At 43.8% G+C, this 23,725-nt stretch overlaps 1 protein-coding gene across 5 annotated transcripts in view; it reads left to right on the plus strand.

Moving 5' to 3' along the window:
• LOC106592858 (small G protein signaling modulator 3) overlaps positions 1–23,622 on the plus strand; it is a 46,601-nt gene extending 22,979 nt beyond the window's left edge. For 2 of the 5 annotated variants that reach the window (XM_045715474.2, XM_045715475.2), the window contains exons 5-21: positions 14,662–14,855; positions 15,037–15,159; positions 15,506–15,649; positions 15,973–16,168; positions 16,533–16,678; positions 16,931–17,194; positions 17,269–17,451; positions 18,355–18,510; positions 18,856–18,910; positions 19,387–19,436; positions 19,771–19,923; positions 20,002–20,072; positions 20,188–20,236; positions 21,002–21,087; positions 21,176–21,298; positions 21,612–21,672; positions 22,396–23,622. In XM_045715474.2, coding sequence (XP_045571430.2) covers positions 14,662–14,855; positions 15,037–15,159; positions 15,506–15,649; positions 15,973–16,168; positions 16,533–16,678; positions 16,931–17,194; positions 17,269–17,451; positions 18,355–18,510; positions 18,856–18,910; positions 19,387–19,436; positions 19,771–19,923; positions 20,002–20,072; positions 20,188–20,236; positions 21,002–21,087; positions 21,176–21,298; positions 21,612–21,672; positions 22,396–22,479 — 2,138 coding nt within the window. In that variant the 3' untranslated portion in view covers positions 22,480–23,622. The remainder of the gene's footprint in view (positions 1–14,661; positions 14,856–15,036; positions 15,160–15,505; positions 15,650–15,972; positions 16,169–16,532; positions 16,679–16,930; positions 17,195–17,268; positions 17,452–18,354; positions 18,511–18,855; positions 18,911–19,386; positions 19,437–19,770; positions 19,924–20,001; positions 20,073–20,187; positions 20,237–21,001; positions 21,088–21,175; positions 21,299–21,611; positions 21,673–22,395) is intronic. The other 3 variants (XM_045715477.2, XM_045715476.2, XM_045715478.2) reach the window with 3 other exon arrangements.
• Positions 23,623–23,725: the final 103 nt, after the last annotated feature.

The following is a 23,725-nucleotide window of genomic DNA, read 5'->3' on the forward strand; positions in this document are numbered from 1 at the left end:
CAATCAAGTTCATATTTATATCAAAAAACAGCTTTTTACATTAGCATGTGACGTTCAGAACTAGCATACCCCCCGCAAACTTCCGGGGAATTCGCTAACATTTTACTAAATTACTCACGATAAACGTTCACAAAAAGCATAACAATTATTTTAAGAATTATAGATACAGACCTCTATGCACTCGATATGTCCGATTTTAAAATAGCTTTTTGGTGAAAGCACATTTTGCAATATTCTAAGTACATAGCCCAGGCATCACGGGCTCGCTATTTAGACACCCGGCAAGTTTAGCACTCACCATAATCATATTTACTATTATAAAAATGTCATTACCTTTTGTTGTCTTCGTCAGAATGCACACCCAGGACAGCTACTTCAATAACAAATGTTGGTTTGGTCCAAAATAATCCATCGTTATATCCGAATAGCGGCGTTTTGTTCGTGCGTTCCAGACACTATCCGAAATAGTAAAGAAGTGTCACGCGCTTGGCGCAATTCCTGACAATAAAATTCAAAGTATTCCATTACCGTACGTCGAAGCATGTCAACCGCTGTTTAAAATCAATTTTTACGTCATTTTTCTCGTAGAAAAGCGATAATATTCCGACAGGGAATCTCCTTTTCGGCAAACAGAGGAAAAAATCCCAAAGGCGGGGGCGGTCGGGGTCACGCGCATAAGCTAGTGTCTCTTGATGGGCCACTTGAGAAAGGCGATAATGTGTTTCAGCCTGGGGCTGGAATGACGACATTCTGTTTTTTCCCGGGCTCTGAGAGCCTATGGAAGACGTGGGAAGTGTCACGTTAGAGCAGAGATCCTTAGTAAATGATAGAGATGGAAAACAAGTTCAACAAATGGTCAGACAGGCCACTTCCTGTAAAGGAATCTCTCAGGTTTTGACCTGCCATTTGAGTTCTGTTATACTCACAGACACCATTCAAACAGTTTTAGAAAATGTAGGGTGTTTTCTATCCATATGTAATAAGTATATGCATATTCTAGTTACTGAGTAGGAGTGGTAACCAGATTAAATCGGGTATGTTTTTTATCCAGCCGTGTCAATGCTGCCCCCTAGCCCTAACAGGTTAATCTGTCTGGCGTCCCACCCCTGGTACACCCTATCAACAGCAGGTGAAATATCAAGGGTGCCAAATTTGAAAACAATTAAATGTCATAATTCAAATTTCTCAAACATACAACTATCTTACACCCTTTGAAAGATAAACATCACCTTAATCTAACCACGTTGTCCGATTTCAAAAAGGCTTTACGGCGAAAGCATAAAGTTAGATTATGTTAGGACAGTACATTGAAAATAGCTGTGTGTAATGTTTTGTCAATGCAAAGACAGGCGTCACCAAAAGCAGAAAACCAGCTAAAATTATGCACTAACCTTTGACAATCTTCATCAGATGACACTCCTAGGACATTATGTTAGACAATACATGCATTTTTTGTTCTATCAAGTTCATATTTATATCCAAAAACAGCGTTTTACTATGGCGTTGATGTTGAGGAAATATTTTCCCTCCAATACCGCCAGTCAATCAGCACAACAAATTAACCTGTTAGGGCTAGGGGGCAGTATTGGCACGGCTGGATAAAAAACGTACCCGATTTAATCTGGTTACCATTCCTACCCAGTAACTAGAATATGCATATACTTATTACATATGGATAGAAAACACCCTAAAGTTTCTAAAACTGTTTGAATGGTGTCTGTGAGTATAACAGAACTCATTTGGCAGGCAAAAACCTGACAAGGTTTCAGGCAGGAAGTGGCCTGTCTGACAACGTGTCGTTCTTCTTGTCTCTGTTTATTGAAGAGTGAGGATCTTAGCTGTCCCGTGACACTTCCTACGGCTGCCATAGGGTCTCAGAAGGCGGCAAAAAGCGGAATCGTGGCTTTGCAGGCTCTGGCTAAAAAAAAGTAGCGCGTTTGGGTAGTGGCTGGTTACAGTACTGTGAGACTCAGGCTCGTGCCCGCGTCGACCGAAAGCTTTGTTTACTTTCCTCGGTTTAGCTAAATGGACATTCCCGGTGGGAATATTATCGCTTTTTTACGAGAAAAATGGCATAAAAATGGATTTTTAACAGCGGTTGACATGCTTCGAAGTACGGTAATGGAATATTTAGATTTTTTTTGTCACGAATTGCGCCATGCGCGCGACCCTGATTTACCATTTCAGATAGTGTCTGGGACGCACGAACAAAACGCCGCTATTCGGATATAACGATGGATTATTTTGGACCAAACCAACATTTGTTATTGAAGTAGCAGTCCTGGGAGTGCATTCTGACGAAGACAACAAAAGGTAATCAAACTTTTATAATAGTAAATATGATTATGGTGAGTGCTAAACTTGCCGGGTGTCTAAATAGCTAGCCTGTGATGCCTGGGCTATGTACTTAGAATATTGCAAAATGTGCTTTCACCAAAAAGCTATTTTAAAATCGGACATATCGAGTGCATAGAGGAGGTCTGTATCTATAATTCTTAAAATAATTGTTATGCTTTTTGTGAACGTTTATCGTGAGTAATTTAGTAAAATGTTAGCGAATTCCTCCGGAAGTTTGCGGGGGGTATGCTAGTTCTGAACGTCACATGCTAATGTAAAAAGCTGGTTTTTGATATAAATATGAACTTGATTGAACAAAACATGCATGTATTGTATAACATAATGTCCTAGGGTTGTCATCTGATGAAGATCATCAAAGGTTAGTGTTGCATTTAGCTGTCTTCTGGGTTTTTGTGACATTATATGCTAGCTTGAAAAATGGGTGTCTGATTATTTCTGGCTTGGTACTCTGCTGACATAATCTAATGTTTTGCTTTCGTTGTAAAGCCTTTTTGAAATCGGACAGTGTGGTTAGATTAACGAGAGTCTTGTCTTTAAATAGCTGTAAAATAGTCATATGTTTGAGAAATTGAAGTAATAGGATTTTTAAGGTTTTGAAAATCGCGCCACAGGCTTCAAGTCGCTGTTACGTAGGTGGGACGAATTCGTCCCGCCTAGCCCATAGAGGTTAAATAATTACTATTCGAAAACATTGGTAAAATATTATATTGTCATTCAAAGAATTATAGATTAACATCTCTTGAACGCAACCGCATTGCCAGATTTAAAAATAACTTTACTGGGAAATCACACTTTGCAATAATCTGAGTACTGCGCCCAGAAAAATAGGCTTTGCGATACAGACTAAGCGCCATGTTGGAGAGATCTAAAATCAAAAATACTATGTAAATAATCCCTTACCTTTGATTATCTTCATCAGAAGGCACTTCCAGGAAACCCAGGTCCATAACAAATGTAGTTTTGTTCGGAAAAGCTCATAATTTATGTCCAAAAAGCTCCGTGTTGTTAGCGCGTCCTGTAGGCTACTCAAAAACATAAACGACGCCCGCCGGACTTGTCTTCATCAAAGAGGGAAAAAAAATATTTACTTTCGTTCAAACATGTCAAACGTTGTATAGCATAAATCATTAGGGCCTTTTTCAATCAGAACTTCAATAATATTCAAGGCGGATGATTGCATTCTCTTTTAAAACGTATTGGAACGAGAGTACCCAAACATGCACTCGCGCGCCAGAGTCGTATCGGCCATCCGCTTATGACCAACGTTCTAAGTCTCTTGTTCGGTCAGTTTTCACAGTAGAAGACTCAAACCACTTTGTAAAGACTGGTGACATCTAGTGGATGGCGTAGGAAGTGCTCAATGATTAATACGTCCCTGTGTGTTTCAATGGCATAGGCTTAAAAGTAATTCAACACATCAGGTATCCACTTCCTGTCAGAATTTGTCTCAGGGTTTTGACTGCCATATGAGTTCTGTTATACTTACAGACACCATTTAAACAGTTTTAGAAAATTCAGGGTGTTTTCTATCCAAATCTGTTAATAATATGCACATCCTAGCTTCTGAGTTGGTGTAGGAGGCAGTTAAAAATGGGCACATATTATTTTCAAAATTCTCAATACTGCCCGCCATCCCCAACAGGTTTTAAGTACTGCAGTGCATCTCCTCCTCATGGAGTGCACCAGATTTGCCAGTTCTTGCTGTGAGATGTTACCCCACTTTTCCACCAAGGCACCTACAAGTTCCCAGACATTTCTGGGGGCAATGGCCCTATCCCCACCCTCTGATCCAACAGGTCCCAGACGTGCTTAATGGGATTGAGATCCAGTCTCTTCGCTGGCCATGGCAGAACACTGATATTCCTGTCTTGCAGGAAATCACGCACAGAACGAGCAGTATGGCTGGTGGCATTGTCATGCTGGAGGGTCATGTCAGGATGAGCCTGCAGGAAGGGTACCACATGAGGGAGGAGGATGTCTGCAATGACAACAAGCTCAGTCCGATGATGCTGTGACACACCGCCACAGGCCATGACGGACCCTCCACCTCCAAATTGATCCCGCTCCAGAGTACAGGCCTCGGTGTAACGCTCATTCATTCGACGATTAACGCGAATCCGACCATCACACCTGGTGAGACAAAACTGCGACTCGTCAGTGCAGAGCACTTTTTGCCAGTCCTATCTGGTCCACGGTGGGTTTGCGACGGTGGGTTTGTGCCCATAGGCGACGTTGTTGCCGGTGATGCTTGGTGAGGACCTACCTTACAACAGGCCTATCTCCAGCCTCTCTCAGCCTATACGCGACGTTGTTGCCGTTGATGTTTCATGAGGACCGACCTTACAACAGGCCTCTGTCCAGCCTCTCTCAGCCTATTGCAGACAGTCTGAGCACTGATGGAGGGATTGTGCATTCCTGGTGTAACTTGGGCAGTTGTTGTTGCCATCCTGTACCGCAGGTGTGATGTTCGGATGCACTGATCCTGTGCAGGTGTTGTTACATGTGGTCTGCCACTGCGAGTATGATCAGCTGTCCGTCCTGTCTCCCTGTAGCTCTGTCTTAGGCGTCTCACAGTACGGACATTGCAATTTATTGCCCTGGCCACATCTGCAGTACTCATGCCTCCTTGCAGAATGCCTAAGGCATGTTCACGCAGGTGAGCAGGGACCCTGGGCATCTTTCTTTTGGTGTTTTTCAGAGTCAGTAGAAAGGCCTCTTTAGTGTCCTAAGTTTTCATAACTGTGACCTTAATTGCCTATCATCTGGAAGCTGTTAGTGTCTTAACGACCGTTCCGCAGGTGCATGTTCATTAATTGTTTATGGTTCATTGAACAAGCATGGGAAACAGTGTATAAACCATTTACAATGAAGATCTGTGAAGTGATTTGGATTTTTCCGAATTATCTTTGAAGGACAGGATCCTGAAAAAGGGACGGTTCTTTTTTTGCTGAGTTTAATTATTCATGAATTAGGTGTGGGAATTTACATGTGGAGTTGATAAACATCAGCAAATAGGGCACTGACAGCTGTCAGTGTAGCTAGCTAGCATGCTAACCTTATCTAGCTTGCTGGCTGTCTTTCTAACCTTATCTAGCTAGCTAATGTTATCTGTTGCTGGTTTTCTTTTTTACCTACACCGTATTCAACAGATTAGCCAGCTGGGTCTATGGCTGTGTTAGCAGTCGATGTTACTCTTCAGTAACACAGACCCCAAAGCAAATCAGGGGAGGAAAATAGGTTTATTCAAAGAGGACAAATCATAGATGTTATACTGAGAGGTAGATTTTCATTCAAATCAAATTTTATTAGTCACACGCGCCAAATACAACAGGTGTAGTAGACCTTACAGTGAAATGCTTACTTACGAGCCCCTAACCAGCAATGCAGTTTTAAAAATATGGATAAGAATAAGAAATAAAAGTAGCAAGTAATTAAAGAGCAGCAGTAAAATAACAATAGTGAGACTATATACAGGGGGGTACCGGTACAGTCAATGTGCGGGGGCACCGGTTAGTTGAGGTAATATGTACATGTAGGTAGAGTTATTAAAGTCACTATGCATAGATGATAACAACAGAGTAGCAGCGGTGTAAAAGAAGCAGGAGCAATGCAAACAGTCTGGGTAGCCATTTGATTAGTTGTTCAGGAGGAGTCTTATGGCTTGTGGGTAGAAGCTGTTTAGAAGCCTCTTGAACCTAGACTTGGCGCTCCGGTACCGCTTGCTGTGCGGTAGCAGAGAGAACAGTCTATGACTAGGGTGGCTGGAGTCTTTGACAATTTAGGGCCTTCCTCTGACACGGCCTGGTATAGAGGTCCTGGATGGCAGGAAGCTTGGCCCCAGTGATGCACTGGGCCGTTCGCGCTACCCTCTGTAGTGCCTTGTGGTCGGAGGCCGAGCAGTTGCCATACCAGGCATACCTGTCCTCAGTGATTCTTTCCACAGAACAAAGGGACAGGATGTACTTTTATAACCCAACCCTAGCCTGTGGTTGACCAATTAGAATTCCTTTGGCCAATGGCCAAATAACAAGTATCCTGTTTCAGGCTCAATGCCTAGACAAATTCCTCCCGTGTCTCTGACCCGTAGATCATTAATTCCCTATTACAGAAAAAACACTATTTCCATTGATTGTTAATTCCCTCTTGACCTTTAGTCATCTTGACATTTAGTCCTCTGCATTGTATATTATCTTAAAATATTCTTACACTCCCCCCTAGAACATTTTTAAAAGAAATATACTTAAAATGTATTTTTAGAAAACCAAAAAATAGACACAGTATAAAAAAAACAGAAGTAAGCATAAAATTATTTACATTAAACACCTTGCATTTCTATAAAACACAAAGGGCATATTTTACTTGCTGTTACAATAAGAAACGGATTTCTAACAATGTTATTGAAAATAAGTATTAACCTGGTGAGGACAGATGTTCCGCTAGCGGAACCCCGTTCCGCCTGCGGGACTCCTAGCCAACAGCCAATGGCATCGCACGGCGCGAAATACAAAACCAACTAAAATACCACAATTCAATTTTCTCAAACAATCAACTATTTTACACCATTTTAAAGATAAAACTCGTTAATCTAACCACATTGTCCAATTTCAAAAAGGCTTTACAGCGAAAACAAAACATTAGATTATGTTAGGAGAGTACATAGACACAAATAATCACACAGCCATTTTCCAAGCAAGCATATATGTCACATAAACCCAAACCACAGCTAAATGCAGCACTAACCTTTGATCTTCATCAGATGACACTCCTAGGACATTATGTTATACAATACATGCATGTTTTGTTCAATCAAGTTCATATTTATGTCAAAAACCTGCTTTTTACATTAGCATGTGATGTTCAGAACTAGCATACCCACCGAAGACTTCCGGTGAATTGACTAAATTACTCATGATAAATGTTCACAAAATACATAATTATTTTAAGAATTATAGATACAGAACTCCTTTATGCAATCGCGGTGTCAGATTTTAAAATAGCTTTTCGGCGAAAGCACATTTTGCAATATTCTGCGTACATAGCTCGGCCATCACGGCTAGCTATTTTGACACCCACCAAGTTTGGGACAACCTAAACTCAGAATTACTATTAGAAAAATTGGATTCCCTTTGCTGTTCTTTGTCAGAATGCACTCCCAGGACTTCTACTTCAACAACAAATGTTGTTTTGGTTCCAAATAATCCATAGTTATATTCAAATAGCTCCGTTTTGTTCGTGCGTTCAGGTCACTATCCGAAGGGTGACGCGTGAGCGCATTTCGTGACAAAAAAAATCAAAATATTCCATTACTGTACTTCGAAGCATGTCAACCGCTGTTTAAAATAAATTTTTATGCCATTTTTTCTCGTAAAATAGCGATAATATTCCAACCGGGCAACGTTGTATTCATTCAAAGGCTGAAAGAAAAAAATGGAGTAGTCTCGTGAACGCGCATCTCCAGTGTCACTGTCCCCAGGCTGACCACTTACAAATTCTGCTGCTGTTCTTTGCCCAGAGACAGCAGACACCCCATTCCACTTTCTGGTGGCTTTAGAGAGCCAATGGAAGCCTTAGAAAATGTCACATTACAGCACAGATGCTGTATTTTCGATAGAGATGCAGCAGAAGGACAACAAATTGTCAGACAGGGCACTCCTGTATGAAATCTTCTCAGGTTTTGGCCTGCCATATGAGTTCTGTTATACTCAGACACCATTCAAACAGTTTTAGAAACTTTAGAGTGTTTTCTATCCAAATCTACTAATTATATGCACATTCTAGTTTCTGGGCAGGAGTAGTAACCAGATTAAATCGGGTACGTTTTTTATCCGGACGTGAAAATACTGCCCCCTATCCTAAAGAAGTTAACAGGTGTAATGATGTCCCTTACGATTCCTACCACATTCTGTAGGAGGAAACTCACAAAATAAATAGTCTGCAAGACAATAATATTCAATCGTCCTATTGTCAAGGTAATCATTCACCAAGTCCTTTAAAAGTGACCAGCTCTTCCATAGTGGTATCAGTCCCACATATATAACTATTAAATATGATGTTCTGACAGTCTGCTGGTAGTGAGGAATTCTACTTTCATTCCACTGGTTGATAAGGACTTCTAACACTTCACTGGTAGTCGTCAGACGGTAGATTCTCATAACCTGTAATGAAGGAAACAAAAAAGTGAAAGTAACATGTCCTGGTTTCAGGAGAGATTGATATTTCACATAGATTTCCCTAAGTAAGCATGTCCTGATTTTTCAGGAGAAAGTTGGACATTTCACCTAGATATCCCTAATATGACGACTGCGGTATACAACATAGAAGCTTATCATTTTCTGGTCATCTGTGGTGGCTAATTTCTGCATTACCAAATGAGGAGAGTTAAACTTTACACACCAGTCAGAGTTATACTTAAACTACATCTTTAAATATTAAGAGCTTTTGCATAAGCACTTTGACTTTCAATGATGCGCTATCTCTAATGAACCATTGAAAAGTGATTACACAAAAGTACAAAGATCTTTTATAGCCAAGATGCACCCCTCTCAACGTACATGACGAACCACAGATACATAGAATGGGTCACAAGGTTATGTTTTGTATGAAAGATATCTATAAAACATAGCAGACAGCAACTTGTCTATCAACAGTGTTCATTGTATAGACCAGTGTCTGGTCCTCCTACTCCAAACTGGAACTGTCTCTCCCTGGTACGGTATAGAACAGAACCATTAGCTCATGTCCTCTGGAATGCTCTTTAGGTGTTATTATCAAAAGACGTCGTACATCTCCTCTGTCAGTGCTATCTCAGAGGCCCATCCTCAGTAAAACACACACATGCATACACACACACACATATGTAGACAATATTCCATTCTGTCCTCTTCCCTTTCTGATATTCTGCATAGCATCAGGGACAATCACCATGGTCTTGTCAGCACAGGTCATGTAGCCACCTTTTTCAGCCACAAAGAGGGTGAATGGTTGGCCTGAGTCTGGAATGCCCAATTCCGGCACTGATGCAGAGCTAGTTTAAGCTGGCCAAAAACCTCTTTCTGTTCTTCCGTGAAGTCTACAGAGTATTTTGAATCAGGGTCTCCCTTGAGGAGGTCGTTAACCTGTCTGGGCTAGGGGGCAGTATTTTCATGGCCGGATGAAAAACGTACCCAATTTAAACAGGTTACTACTCTGGCCCAGAAACTAGAATATGCATATTATTAGTAGATTTGGATAGAAAACAATCTGAAGTTTCTAAAACTGTTTGAATGGTGTCCGTGAGTATAACAGAACTCATATGGCAGGCAAAAAGCTGAGGAAAAAGTCAACCAGGAAGTGGAGGATCTGAGAATTGTAGTTCTTCTTTCTAGTCCCTTTCGAAACTACAGTATCCGTGGGGTTACGTTGCACTTCCAAAGGCTTCCATTGGCTATCTAAAGCCTTCAGAAAGTGGTTTGAGCATTCTCCTGTCACTGGGCAGATAATAGGAGCTCAGTTTCTGAGTGGACTGCCTGGCAACAACGGGATTGGATATGCGCGGTCACGCGAGCACGCTGTTCCCTCTTTTTCTCCTTGAATGAATACGCTATTGTCCGGTTTGAATATTATCGGAATTTTACGTAAAAAATACCATAAAGATTGATTTTAAACAGTGTTTGACATGCTTCTAAGTACGGTAATGGAACATTTTGACTTTTCGTCTCTGGTTCCTCGCTCGTGCGTTATGCCTTTGGATAAGTGATCTGTACGCACGAACAAAACGGAGGTATTTGGACATAAGTGGATTATTTGGAACAAAAACAACATTTCTTGTGGAAGTAACGGTCCTGGGAGTGCATTCTGATGAAGATCAGCAAAGGTAAGAGAATTTTTCTAATACTAATTCTGAGTTTAGGTTGCCCCAAACTTGGCGGGTGTCTGTATAGCTCGCCGTGATGGCTGAGCTATGTACTCAGAATATTGAAAAATGTGCTTTCTCCGTAAAGCTATTTTTAAAATCTGACACAGCGGTTGCATCCAGGGGTAGTCTATCTATAATTGTTATATATTTTGTCAACGTTTATGATGAGTATTTTTGTAAATTGATGTGCACATTCACCGGACGTTTTGGTGGGAATACATTTTCTGAACATCACGCACCAATGTAAAATGCTGTTTTTGGATATAAATATGAACGTCTCATCTGACCACAACACTTTCACCAGTTGTCCTCTGAGTCATTCAGATGTTCATTGGCAAACTTCAGACGGGCATGTATATGTATTCTTGAGCAGGGGGACCTTGCGGGCGCTGCAGGATTTCAGTCCTTCACGTCGTAGTGTGTTACCAATTGTTTTCTTGGTGACTATGGTCCCAGCTGCCTTGAAATCATTGACAAGATCCTCCCGTGTAGTTCTGGGCTGATTCCTCACCGTTCTCATGATCATTGCAACTCCACGAGGTGAGATCTTGCATGGAGTCCCAGGCCGAGGGATATTGACAGTTCTTTTGTGTTTCTTCCATTTGTGAATAATCGCACCCAATGTTGTCGTCTTCTCACCAAGGTGCTTGGCGATCATCTTGTAGCCCATTCCAGCCTTGTGTAGGTCTACAATCTTGTCCCTGACATCCTTGGAGAGCTCTTTGGTCTTGGCCATGGTGGAGAGTTTGGAATCTGATTGATTGATTGCTTCTGTGGACAGGTGTCTTTTATACAGGTAACAAGCTGCGGTTAGGAGCACTCCCTTTAAGAGTGTGCTCCTAATCTCAGCTCGTTACCTGTATAAAAGACACCTGGGAGCCAGAAATCTTTCTGATTGAGAGGGGGTCAAATACTTATTTCCCTCCTTAAAATACAAATCAATTTATAACATTTTTGACGTGTTTTTCTGGATACTTTTGTTGTTATTTCTGTCTCTCAAATAAACCTACCATTAATATTATAGACTGATCCTTTCTTTGTCAGTGGGCAAATGTACAAAATCAGTAGGGTATCAAATACTTTTTCCCCCCACTGTATATTACAGTTCGTAGAAACATGTCAAACGATGTATAGAATCAATATTTAGGATGTTTTTATCATAAATTTTCCATAATATTCCAACCGGATGATTCCTTTTGTCTTCAGAAATGAAATGGAACACACCTAACTCTCACGGGAGCGAGCGAGATTGAGCTCATGTCATTTTCTCAGTCATCTGATTCCATATGTACTTGTTCTCTCCCCATTCACAGTAGAAGCATGAAACAACTTTCTAAAGACTGTTGACATCTAGTGGAAGCCTTAGGAAGTGCAAAATAACCCCACAGACACTGTGTATTAGATAGCCAATCACTTGAAAAACTACAAACCTCAAGATTTCCACACTTCCTGGTTGGATTTTTTTCTCAGGTTTTTGCCTGCCATATGAGTTCTGTTATACTCATTCAAACAGTTTTAGAAACTTCAGAGTGTTTTATATCCAAATCTACAAAAAATATGCATATCCTACCTTCTTGGCCTGAGTAGCAGGCAGTTTACTACGGGCACGCTTTTCATCCGGACGTCAAAATACTGCCCCCTACCCCGATGACGTTAAGACATCGTTCGTCACCGCTGTCAGTATCTGTTGACTCAAAGCCAGCCAATGCTGACCAGATGCTTGAAACCTGATCATCCTTGCGCAACTCAGCCTGAGGGTAGATTGAGGGAACAAAGGGTCCACAGGAGGGGGCCAAGTCTGCTTTTACGACCCTTGCCTGTAATTGTTGAATTCCTTCTTTTAAGGTTTTTATCTGTTCACCAAGAGCCCTCAAACTATCTTTAAATCAAATCAATTTTATTGGTCACATACACATGTTTCGCAGATTTTATTGCGGGTGTAGCGAGATGCTTGTAAAGTAATCTCTCTGCAATGTCTAATCATGCTTATCAAGACAATTTCTCATCCCTTATTCTTATTTCTTATTTAATACCGTTAGACCATTGTGTTTTTGTCAACGAGTTAGTCATTCTCTGTATTTTTCCCCAAGATTTTTGTATATCAGACAGATTCCATATTCCATCTTTGTCAACAATGACGGAATATTTATTTCTCTTGCCTACACATCTCTACTTTGAAATGGTTCTTCATATCACTAGACAGTGAAGTTAAAATATTTTTCATGCTCACATCCGGAGGAGCTGTTCTCCCCCCTTCTCCAGTGGTTTTCTCACTTAACAATGACATTACATTAACTTCAAAAGTTGTATAATATATATCTATACGTTTATGTATTTATTTAACCCCAAAATGTGTGTGTTTGTATAACCCCTTGAGGATTCAAACATATCTATAGAACACAAATTGTTTCTGTAGGTCCTGGTTACCCATAAAACTTGTGTTCACTTCAAAAGCTTGTTGAATGCTCACAAGGCTTACATTAACCACACGTGTAACAATTGCTTCTTAACTAGCAACTTACTTCTATGCAACAAGGTTTCACACCCTTAATCAATTGTTGCTTATTTAACTGATAGTGCTTTAACAAAAACAGAGGCCTCAAACCTTTAACAAAGGACTCTAACCTTTTAAGAAAGCAAACAAAGGACTCTAACCTTCTACATCACAGATATGTATCACTCATTGCATGCATACATTTTAACCTGATTTGGTTCTTTTAAATGATATCGGTCTAGACTCACCCAGCAATATGTTAGCAGTCATTCAGTAGATTAAGAGTTGACTACCGTGGTGGGTTGCGCTCAGCCCTCTCTCTTTCTTTTCCCTGGATCAAAAGACAGTTCAGTTCTTCCTTGTTGTTCAACACTAATTCAATCTGGGTCACGGCAAGTCATAAGCATTGATTTAGGGAAAACTACTCCACAGATGGAAACCACTGGCCTATCTTTGACTTCGCCGTCTATTTTTATCTCCATAGTTGTGGCATCTTCCCTAAATTGCGTCCACGAATCCGCCATTGAAATTGTTAGAAAAAATATGACGCTCCGGTAATATGGATTACTATTGAAAGAAAGCTGATGTGTTTTTCTACATTGTAATGGACACTGCAACCTTTGGGAGGTAGGCTACTGGCAGGCTTCGGCTGCGGTACAACAAAGCCAAGTCAGCCTGTGCTCATGGTTCTCACGGGAAGTGAAATGATGGGCAACACAATGACTTATCTCATGATCATGAAAATGAATAATACTGCACCTGTTTCTGATGAATAAACAATGGCATGCTGGTTGGTGGTAACACTCAAATAAAACCCAGCCCTGAAGTGTAATTTAGGCTGAAAATAATGTGTATGTCATATATCATAGGAAAAGACACCGCATTCACACAAATTTGCACAAAGGGGCACTTCGGATTTGTCATTTCAAGCCCAAATATTCTATACATTGACTAAAACTGACTTAATGACTAAAATCGTTACGCGACATCATGGGTAAGCTCTGGCCATCGTCTTTCAGATTTTTTTCAGCCATAGCTGTACAGTTACAGTATGCAACGTGTGACCGATCAATTCAATGCCTGTGATCAATTCAGGAGGACAGTGGAAGGAGGTCTTTGGAGGGGGAGAAACCATTAAAACAGGGGAGGACAGTGGAAGCAGACATTTGGTGGAGGAGGAGAAACCATTCAAACAGGGGAAGCAGACCTTGGTGGAGGGGGAGAAACCATTCAAACAGGGGAAGCAGACCTTGGTGGAGGAGGAGAAACCATTCAAACAGTGGAAGCAGACCTTGGTGGAGGAGGAGAAACCATTCAAACAGTGGAAGCAGACCTTGGTGGAGGAGGAGAAACCATTCAAACAGTGGAAGCAGACCTTGGTGGAGGAGGAGAAACCATTCAAACAGGGGAAGCAGACCTTGGTGGAGGAGGAGGAGAAACCATTCAAACAGGGGAAGCAGACCTTGGTGGAGGAGGAGGAGAAACCATTCAAACAGGGGAAGCAGACCTTGGTGGAGGAGGAGGAGAAACCATTCAAACAGGGGAAGCAGACCTTGGTGGAGGAGGAGGAGAAACCATTCAAACAGGGGAAGCAGACCTTGGTGGAGGAGGAGGAGAAACCATTCAAACAGGGGAAGCAGACCTTGGTGGAGGAGGAGGAGAAACCATTCAAACAGGGGAAGCAGACCTTGGTGGTGGAGGAGGAGGAGAAACCATTCAAACAGGGGAAGCAGACCTTGGTGGAGGAGGAGGAGAAACCATTCAAACAGGGGAAGCAGACCTTGGTGGAGGAGGAGGAGAAACCAATTAAACAGGGGAAGCAGACTGAGTGCCAAAGTAACAGGAATGCAGGGGTTTAACACTGAACAACGATAACTGAAGTTGAACACCATCTTCCCCTCTCCCCCTCCTCCAGATGGCGTAGAGCCGAGGCCAGAGCCCCAGAGAGAGGACCCCCAGCAGAGGCTACGCTGGCAGGCCCACCTGGAGTTCACCCACAACCACACCGTAGGAGACCTGACCTGGGACCTCATCTCCCCCGTCCTGCCCCGCTCTGAACGCCTCCGCTCCCTGGTGCTGGGTGGCATACCACACAGCATGAGACCACAGGTGAGGGGGCCTAGAGGGGGGAAAACACAGCAGTAGAGGTTTTAACAAAGGGAAAAGGCAGAATGAAACCACAGACCAGTAATGGGAGGTAAAGTGGTCAAAGGGCCAACTCCTACTACGGTATATAACCTGATTCAGAGATGTCTGTTGTCTCACTGCCCCCTCTCTCTGGTCGTGCTAGTTGTGGATGCGTCTGTCTGGAGCTCTGCAGAAGAAGAGGACTACAGAGATCTCCTACAAAGAGATCGTTAAGAACAGCACCAATGACGAGACCACTGCTGCCAAACAGGTACTGGATGCTGAGGTACTGTACATCCAGATGACTCCAGGTGGAGGGGTGGAATGGTACTGATGATGTAAGATGTTTGTCTCCCTTGATGAAAATCTGTGATGGAGGATCAAACATTGTTAACCTGTTTAAAAAATATAAGTGATTTACAAGGGGATTTATTAATGCTTGATTATTAATTTATAGATGCTAATAAATCTGTAAACTCTTACAACACATTGGTTGAAAAACAATATTTCCCCCCCTCTCTTTGTCTCCCCTCTTCCCCTCTCTCTCCACCCCCTCTCTTCCCTCTCTGTCCATCCCTTCCCCTCTCTCTCTCCACCCCCTCTCTTCCCTCTCCGTCCATCCCCTCTCTCAGATAGAGAAGGACCTGTTGAGGACCATGCCCTCCAACGCGTGTTTCTGCAGCCTGCAGAGTGTGGGTGTTCCCAGGCTGAGGCGGGTACTGCGGGGCCTTGCATGGCTCTACCCAGACATTGGCTACTGCCAGGGCACAGGCATGGTGAGGAGGACCTTCACTGTACTCTATTGTGTTGTTACGGTCTATACACTTTCCTCTGGCTGGCAAAGACCTGGCATATGATCCAGGTCCCTTTCAGAAAAGGTTAAGAACTTCTCACTCTCTCACCACCTGCACGTTTTAAATAGTATTTTAAATATAACTTTGATCTTGTGTTCTTGATTAACTCTTTAATCTAGGGAGTTTGTAATGCCTCTACTGTAATTTGTATCAGCCCAGACTGTATTTTTGCTGCAACCGAATTGCCCAACGGGGACAATAAAGATCTATTCTGTTCCTTTTCTCCACCCTCTCCCCATCCCCAGGTGGTGTCATGTCTGCTGCTGTTCCTGGAGGAGGAGGACGTGCTGTGGATGATGTGTGCCCTGATCGAGGACCTGCTGCCACCCTCCTACTTCTCCTCCACCCTGCTGGGGGTCCAGACAGACCAGAGGGTCCTCAGACAGCTCATAGTCCAGTACCTACCAAGCCTGGACAGGCTTCTGCAGGAGCACGACATCGGTGAGAGAGATGGGGGGTTCTTTACACTTTAACACTCTCACTTGTCTTTTCCTACTTTGCTGGTAACTACTTTATTGAGGAAAAAGGAACTGTGACTCTGAAATGTGGTTGTCTCACCCAGCTAAATTAAGATTGAATGCACTAGTGTAAGTCACTCTGGATAAAAGTGTCTGCTAAATGACTAAAATGTTAATGTAAACATGTACATAGCGATCTAGGGGACCTACAGGGAAACTGCAATAACAAGGCTTTTAAAGTCTGGTGTTTAGAGGCCACAAACATTGCTAAGAATGCCAGGTGTAGTGTAGGAGACCAACCTGCCTGTGTGTCCTAACATTTCACTTCGTCTCCTCCCCTCCCCCAGAGTTGTCTCCGATCACGCTGCACTGGTTCCTGACATCGTTTGCCAGTGTGGTGGACATCCGCATCCTGCTGAGGATCTGGGACCTGCTGTTCTACCAGGGCTCTGTGGTCCTCTTCCAGGTCACACTGGGCATGCTCAAGATCAAGGTGGGATAGTTGTTTCTCATTGGCTGGCTGGTTGATTGGCTGGCTGGTTGCTGGTTTGATTTTAAACCAACCCCTACTCCCTAGACCTGTGTAGATCAGAAAGGATTGGATTGCTATTGAAAATCATACGGTAATAACTCCACCTTTTTTTCTTACATCTATCCAACCCTTTCAGATCTAGAGGCCTACAAGTGTCTTGGGGATTTGGGATTGGTCATTCCCCTGTTTAACCCTCTCCTCTCCCCCCTACAGGAGGTTGACCTTCTCCTCTCTCCCCTACAGGAGGAGGAGCTGGTGTCCTCTGAGAACTCTGCGTCCATCTTCAACACGCTGTCCGATCTGCCCAGCCAGCTGGGTGACGGGGCTGCAGTACTGGGGGAGGCCATGAGGCTGGCGGGGGCGCTGTCCCAGGACACGCTGGAGACCCAGAGGAACAAACACCTGGCCTACATCCTCAATGAGCAAGCCCAGCTCAACACCAACAACTCCCACACACTCAACAACAACCTCAATAAAGTGAGTGGTCTGATAGTAACAGTGTGTGTGTGTGTGTGTGTGTGATGGCTTGTCTAACCAGAGTGTGTCTATAGGTTGTGAGGAGACAGTTGGTACGTAGGAAGTCCACTCTGAGCTCTCTGTTGTGGGGTGAGGACGAGGCGGAGGCTCTCAAGTCTAAGAACATCAAGCAGACAGAGCTGGTAGCAGCGCTCCGAGAGGCCATCACCCGCACCGCTGAACACTTCCACTGTCTGGACCCCCGACACACCAGCACTGTGAGTCTCACTACTGAATCAGATTACTGAATCATATAGCTGTCTGGACCCCCAACACACCAGCACTGTGAGTCTCACTACTGAATCAGATTACTGAATCATATAGCTGTCTGGACCCCCAACACACCAGCACTGTGAGTCTCACTAGTGAATAAGATTACTGAATCGTATAATTGTCTGGACTCCCAACACACCAGCACCGTGAGTCTCACTACTGAATCAGCTTACTGAATCGACTCAGTTTCACTGACCCCGCGTTTAAGAGAGAAGCTCCCTAAACACCATGCACAATGTCACCTTAGCCTATCTGGCATGGTGACACAGCTAGCGAGGAAGTCCCTCCTTCAATTGGTTATCTTGTGGTCGCCTTGCTGCTTATTTGCAGAAATCTGGGACTTTCTGGTCTTTGAGCTCATAGTCGCTGGCCGTTAAGTCACTGAATGTATGCATCTCTTGTCCTCCCCCATGCTGGGTGCCGAAGACATGGATGTCAGTTTAAGGCAGCCCTCTGCCCCTCTCTGATTCAGAGACACATTTCAGTTGAATGCATTGTTGTACAACTGACTAGGTTATCCCCCTTTCCCTTGACTGATCTCCAGTAGTTTGATGGCTTTAGGCAGTGCCTGGTGTAATCGTGGCATGAGTCATATAATTGAATTCTTCCCCTGACACAGCAGCACTGTGAGTCATGTTACCCAACAATGAGTCACTCGGTCATTAAATCAAATCACTGAATCAATGGTGCTTCACACTGCGACACAGTTAGTTAGGATGTAGTAGAGTCATTCTGATTGACATGTTTGATGCACAAGTCACTAGCACATTCTGAGCTAATTAGATTAATCTATGTCCCTCTCGCCTTCTCTTCATCTTTCTCCCTCCCTCTGTCCCTCCTCCTCTCAGGACCTGACTCCAGACTACTCCATGGAGAGCCACCAGAGAGACCACGAGAACTTCCTGGTTGTGTCTCGTAACCGACGGAGACGGGCCAAAGCCCTGCTGGACTTTGAGCGCCATGACGACGACGAACTGGGCTTCAGGAAGAACGATATCATCACAGTGAGTGGACAGAACACATACATGTAATGGAGTTAAGTGCTGTAGTTTCACTCCACAGCTTTCTTTAAATGTTGCCGTGTATTTGTATAGCTCAATCCGTTGGTACGTTGTCAAGGAAGTTGGTCACGTGTGTTTGCGAGTAGAGTATCACTAGTTAGAGCCCGGTATGGGACAGGGACAGTGGGAAAGCTATACTGTTAGCAGCACACTGACTTTGTTTTTGCAAACACAGCGTGAAAAATTTGTGTGAACGTGCGTGTAAGAACAAAAAAAAAAAAACGTTTTACATAAGTGACTAACTCTCACTCCTCCATCTCATCCCTCTGTTTTTGTCTTTTTTAAAAGATTTTTTCCCAGAAAGATGAGCACTGTTGGGTGGGAGAGCTCAACGGGCTGAGAGGTGAGTGTAAACACCCCATCTCTATCCCGTCCTGTTGAATGTCCATCTCTATCCCAATCTCCCCTCCACACGTCCTGTAGAATGTCCATCTCTGTCCCAATCTCCCCTCCACGCGTCCTGTTGAATGTCCATCTCTATCCCAATCTCCCCTCCACACGTCCTGTAGAATGTCCATCTCTGTCCCAATCTCCCCTCCACGCGTCCTGTAGAATGTCCATCTCTATCCCAATCTCCCCTCCACACGTCCTGTAGAATGTCCATCTCTATCCCAATCTCCCATCCACACGTCCTGTAGAATGTCTGTCCCAATCTCCCCTCCGCACGTCCTGTAGAATGTCTGTCCCAATCTCCCCTCCGCACGTCCTGTAGAATGTCTGTCCCAATCTCCCCTCCGCACGTCCTGTAGAATGTTGTAGTCCATGTTTTCCTAACACTCTGGGGAACCATCCATCTCATGATCTGTTCTCTTACTCAAGGTTGGTTTCCAGCCAAGTTCGTAGAAATCCTCGATGAGCGGAGCAAAGAGGTTTGTCAGTGAATTATTGTATAGTCAGTCTAGTAAAAACAGATTTTAAATTTGTCAGTGCTCTTTTAGTGGATATATCCAGACTATGGGTTTGTCAGTATGGTGTTGTCAGTATTAACTGGTCTGCTGTCCCCACTACTGTCAGTATCAACTGGTCTGCTGTCCCCAGTACTGTCAGTATTAACTGCTCTGCTGTCCCCACTACTGTCAGTATCAACTGGTCTGCTGTCCCCACTACTGTCAGTATCAACTGGTCTGCTGTCCCCACTACTGTCAGTATTAACTGGTCTGCTGTCCCCACTACTGTCAGTATTAACTGGTCTGCTGTCCCCAGTACTCTCTGGCGGGTGATGACTCGGTGACTGAGGCGGTGACAGACCTGGTCAGAGGGACGTTGTGTCCTGCCCTGAAGGCCATCTTCCAACACGGTTTGAAGAAACCCTCCATACTAGGAGGACCCTGCCACCCCTGGCTCTTCATAGAGGAGGTAGGAAACAGAGGGTTGGGTACAGTGTCTGTCTGTCGGTGCTATACCTGACTGTTCTTTGGTCTGTTTTCTCCTCAGGCAGCCAGTAGAGAGGTGGAGAGGGACTTTAACTCAGTCTACTCCAGACTGGTGCTGTGTAAGACGTACAGGTAACTTAGACACACACAGACCTCTGTACCATATGAACAGCTATGATTCCTACACGGTTGTCTTTATTTGTGTGGTGCAGTCCATCAGTTCTCTCTCCCCCCCTCCCCCCCCCAGATTAGACGAGGATGGCAAGGTTCTCACACCAGAGGAGCTGCTCTACAGAGTGAGTCCTCTTGTAAATGTTATCCTATAACAAGCCTGTTTACTTCCTCACACCCTGCCACTAAAGACTTCCTGCCACTAAAGACTTCCTCATTCCATCTCCAAGATCTGAAAGAACTGTGTAATATGGAACCTAGTTCTCTATTGAATTTACAGTATCTGGGCCTCCTGAGTGCTAGAGGTGTCACTCCAGACCCGGGTTCAATCCCGGGCTAGACTGACTATACAATAATTCACTGACAAACCTCTGGGAGACCCATGAGGCTGCGCACAATTGACCCAGCGTCGTCTAGGTTAGGGGAGGGTTTGGCTGGCCGGGATGTCCTGGGCCAGGCGTATGCACACTGACTTCAGTCGCCAGGTGTACGGTATTTCCTCCGACACATTGGTGCGGCTGGCTTCCGAGTTAAGAGAGCAGTGTGTCAACACGCCGTGTGGCTTGGCAGGGTCGTGTTTCAGAGTACGCATTGCTCTCGAGCTTCAACTCTCCCGAGTACGGGAGTTGCAGCGATGGGATAAGACTGTAACTACCAATTGGATATCATGAAATTGGGGAGATAAAGGGGGTAAAATGTACCATTTCAAAAATTATAATACTTAGTATCTGCATTTCAGGTGCTTTCAAAGGGGGAATGAGGAAGTGGTAGGGGCCGATGGGCTGTAAAGGTCGACTGTTAGAAACTTAGGCCTTAGGCTACAGATGAGTGTTTTGTTCATAAGCATTTGTTTCAGTGATGCTTCAGCGCCCTCCGTCTGTCTCTTTCAGGCGGTGCAGTCTGTAAATATGAGCCACGACTCTGCACACGCTCAGATGGACGTCAAGTTCCGCTCGCTCCTCTGCGTGGGCCTCAAGTGAGTCACACAGATTCTCTCACTCAGAGATCCTGGCTGTCCCTCTTATCAGTGAACACTCCCTAACCACATCTCTCTCACCCCACAGTGAGCAGGTGTTACACCTGTGGTTGGAGGTGTTGTGTTCCAGTATGCCTGCAGTAGAGAAGTGGTACCAGCCCTGGTCCTTCCTACGCAGCCCAGGATGGGTCCAGATCAAGTGTGAGCTCAGGTAAGAAATGGAGACAGATGTCCACGAGAGAGATTAAGAGAGAATGAAAAGAGATTGGAGCGAATGATTAAGAAATAAAACAAATGAGAGATTTGAGTGAAACTGTGAGATCACAAGTGAGAATGAATGAGAGAGCGATGCACACAAGACAGTGGCAGCAGAATATTACAAGATTAAATCACGCGATTCAAACGTATTAACAGCTAGATTATTTTTGAAAGACTTAGAGGCCAGGATGAAGTGAAATGGATATATAATGGTGTATGTGTGAAAAGGATGGTGGTGTGGTTTTAAAAAGGTGATGTTTCCTTAGGGTTCTCTCAAAGTTTGCCTTCAGTCTCTCTCAGGACTGCGAGCTGCCTGCCAAGAAAGAGGTATGTATGTATGTATGTATGTATGCATGCATGTATGTGTAACAGTGTAGATTCCGTCCCTCTCTTCGCCCCAACCTGGGCTCGAACCAGGGACCCTTGCACACATCAACAACTGACACCCACGAAGCGTCGTTACCCATCGCGCCACAAAAGCCGCAGCCCTTGCAACGCGAGGGGAACAACCACTTCAGGTCTCAGAGCGAGTGACGTCACTGATTGAAACGCTATTAGCACGCACCACCGCTAACTAACTAGCCATTTCACATCGGTTACGTATGTATGTAATGTAATGTAAAACACACACCCACCCTGTGAACTCATACCTGTGTGTGGTCTTGCAGAATTCAGCCATTCTCAAAGAAGGGGTTGCAGATATGTTGGTTGACCATTACCTCTTTAGTTGGGATCCATAGGTAAACTCTGATCTCTGGTTAATGTATTTGGTTTAGTTACTCAACTATGGGTTTAGGGACTAGAATAGAAAACTAGAGTTATCTAAACAACAAGCTGTTCCTGGTTCAGTTGTTGGAGAACGTAGCTGGTGGTGGCTAGTGATAGTAGAATAGTGAACATTGGTGAAAACCATCCCAATGTGCACACCTCACCCAATGACCCTTTGACCTCCATTGTGGACATTTTAAACTGCACCCAGAAACTGCTGTTCCTTATACACTCCCTTTAAACAAACAGCCTTTCTTTCTTTCACCCCTCCCCTCCCTCCAGGAGAAAGATCAGAGGCCACTGAAGGAAGGAGTCCAAGACATGTTGGTGAAGCATCATCTCTTCAGCTGGGACATCGATGGCTAGACACACACACCCAAAGCCTGCAAAAAACTCCCCTGCCCAACACATGCTGTGTGTCTACCAGAGTGATCTTTCTGTGTCTTTCATATTGACTGCTATGTCAGAACCCACTACTGTTTCCATCACTACCTCTCACTAGGAAGTATTGTATTGTTCAGACATTTGATCATCATTCTATAAACACATTGATATGCATCGTGGTTTCCCCTCCTCGTCTCAACTAAACTGCATCCGAAGCCTTTCTACTGAGGATAGTACACTATAGGGGGCGTGTTCAGCACGACGCAACGTTTTGGAATGTTCAGATAGGAATAACATCAGCTCTATTCATGGCATTTCTATCTGCAATATTTGGCAACTTAACGTGGCCAGGGTATCATTTGAGACACCTGAAGACTTTATCAACTAATTACATTTACCCTCTGAGCTTGCTAACCAATCAGAGGTCTTTTGAGGAAGCAATTATCATGTAATCAAGGTTGATAGTCCTGGCTGTCACCATGGCTCTTAGTTCTTGGGTGAAGCTACTGTGTATGTTGTCCACACCAGTGTTTCTGATGCAGAAGACTAGGAACATACAGAAAGTGCTGATTGTAGCATTCCTTAGGTACAGAGTAGTCACCTCTACTGTGCCATATGAAGTATTTCCTCAGACTCAAGGACTGGGGTGTATCACTAAGAACCAAACGGGGAGGAATGTACCTGAATTTGTCCCATAAACTAGTTTTTTGTTGCAAAATGTTTTTCGTTGTGAAACGTTTTGCTACAGTGTGCACTGATCTGATGTCCTAGTAGCACCTGTGTTCACAAGTGTGTCCTGCTACCAGTACTGTAGTAGGATGTGCTGATTGAGAAGTGTTTCGTACTCCGCAACCACCCTGTCGATCTGTGTTGGCACCCAACAATCCCATTCTACTCTGCATTCCGTCCACTATTGTCTCCAAATGTTTGGTGCCAACATGGCACCCAAATGACTCTCAAACCAGGTTTGTCCCTTGTAAAGTGTGGGCTACTAAACAGTGTATCTGTAGTAGTCACTTTGTGCTGACTAGGAAGAACTGTGTCCAAAAATGAAGTTTTATGAAATGTAAATTTTTCAGTTCAGTCTTCATATTACAATGGGTGTGTCCACCCGCCATCAACTTGCATCTTGGTGTGTAATTACTGAAGAAAAGCCACAACTTTCACACATCACCTTGCAGTAATATTACACTATATATACATAAGAAAATAAACCAATCTCTCTGTT

The sequence above is a fragment of the Salmo salar genome, chromosome 03 (assembly GCF_965601325.2).
Source record: "Salmo salar chromosome 03, fSalSal1, whole genome shotgun sequence".
Taxonomy (NCBI): domain Eukaryota; kingdom Metazoa; phylum Chordata; class Actinopteri; order Salmoniformes; family Salmonidae; genus Salmo; species Salmo salar.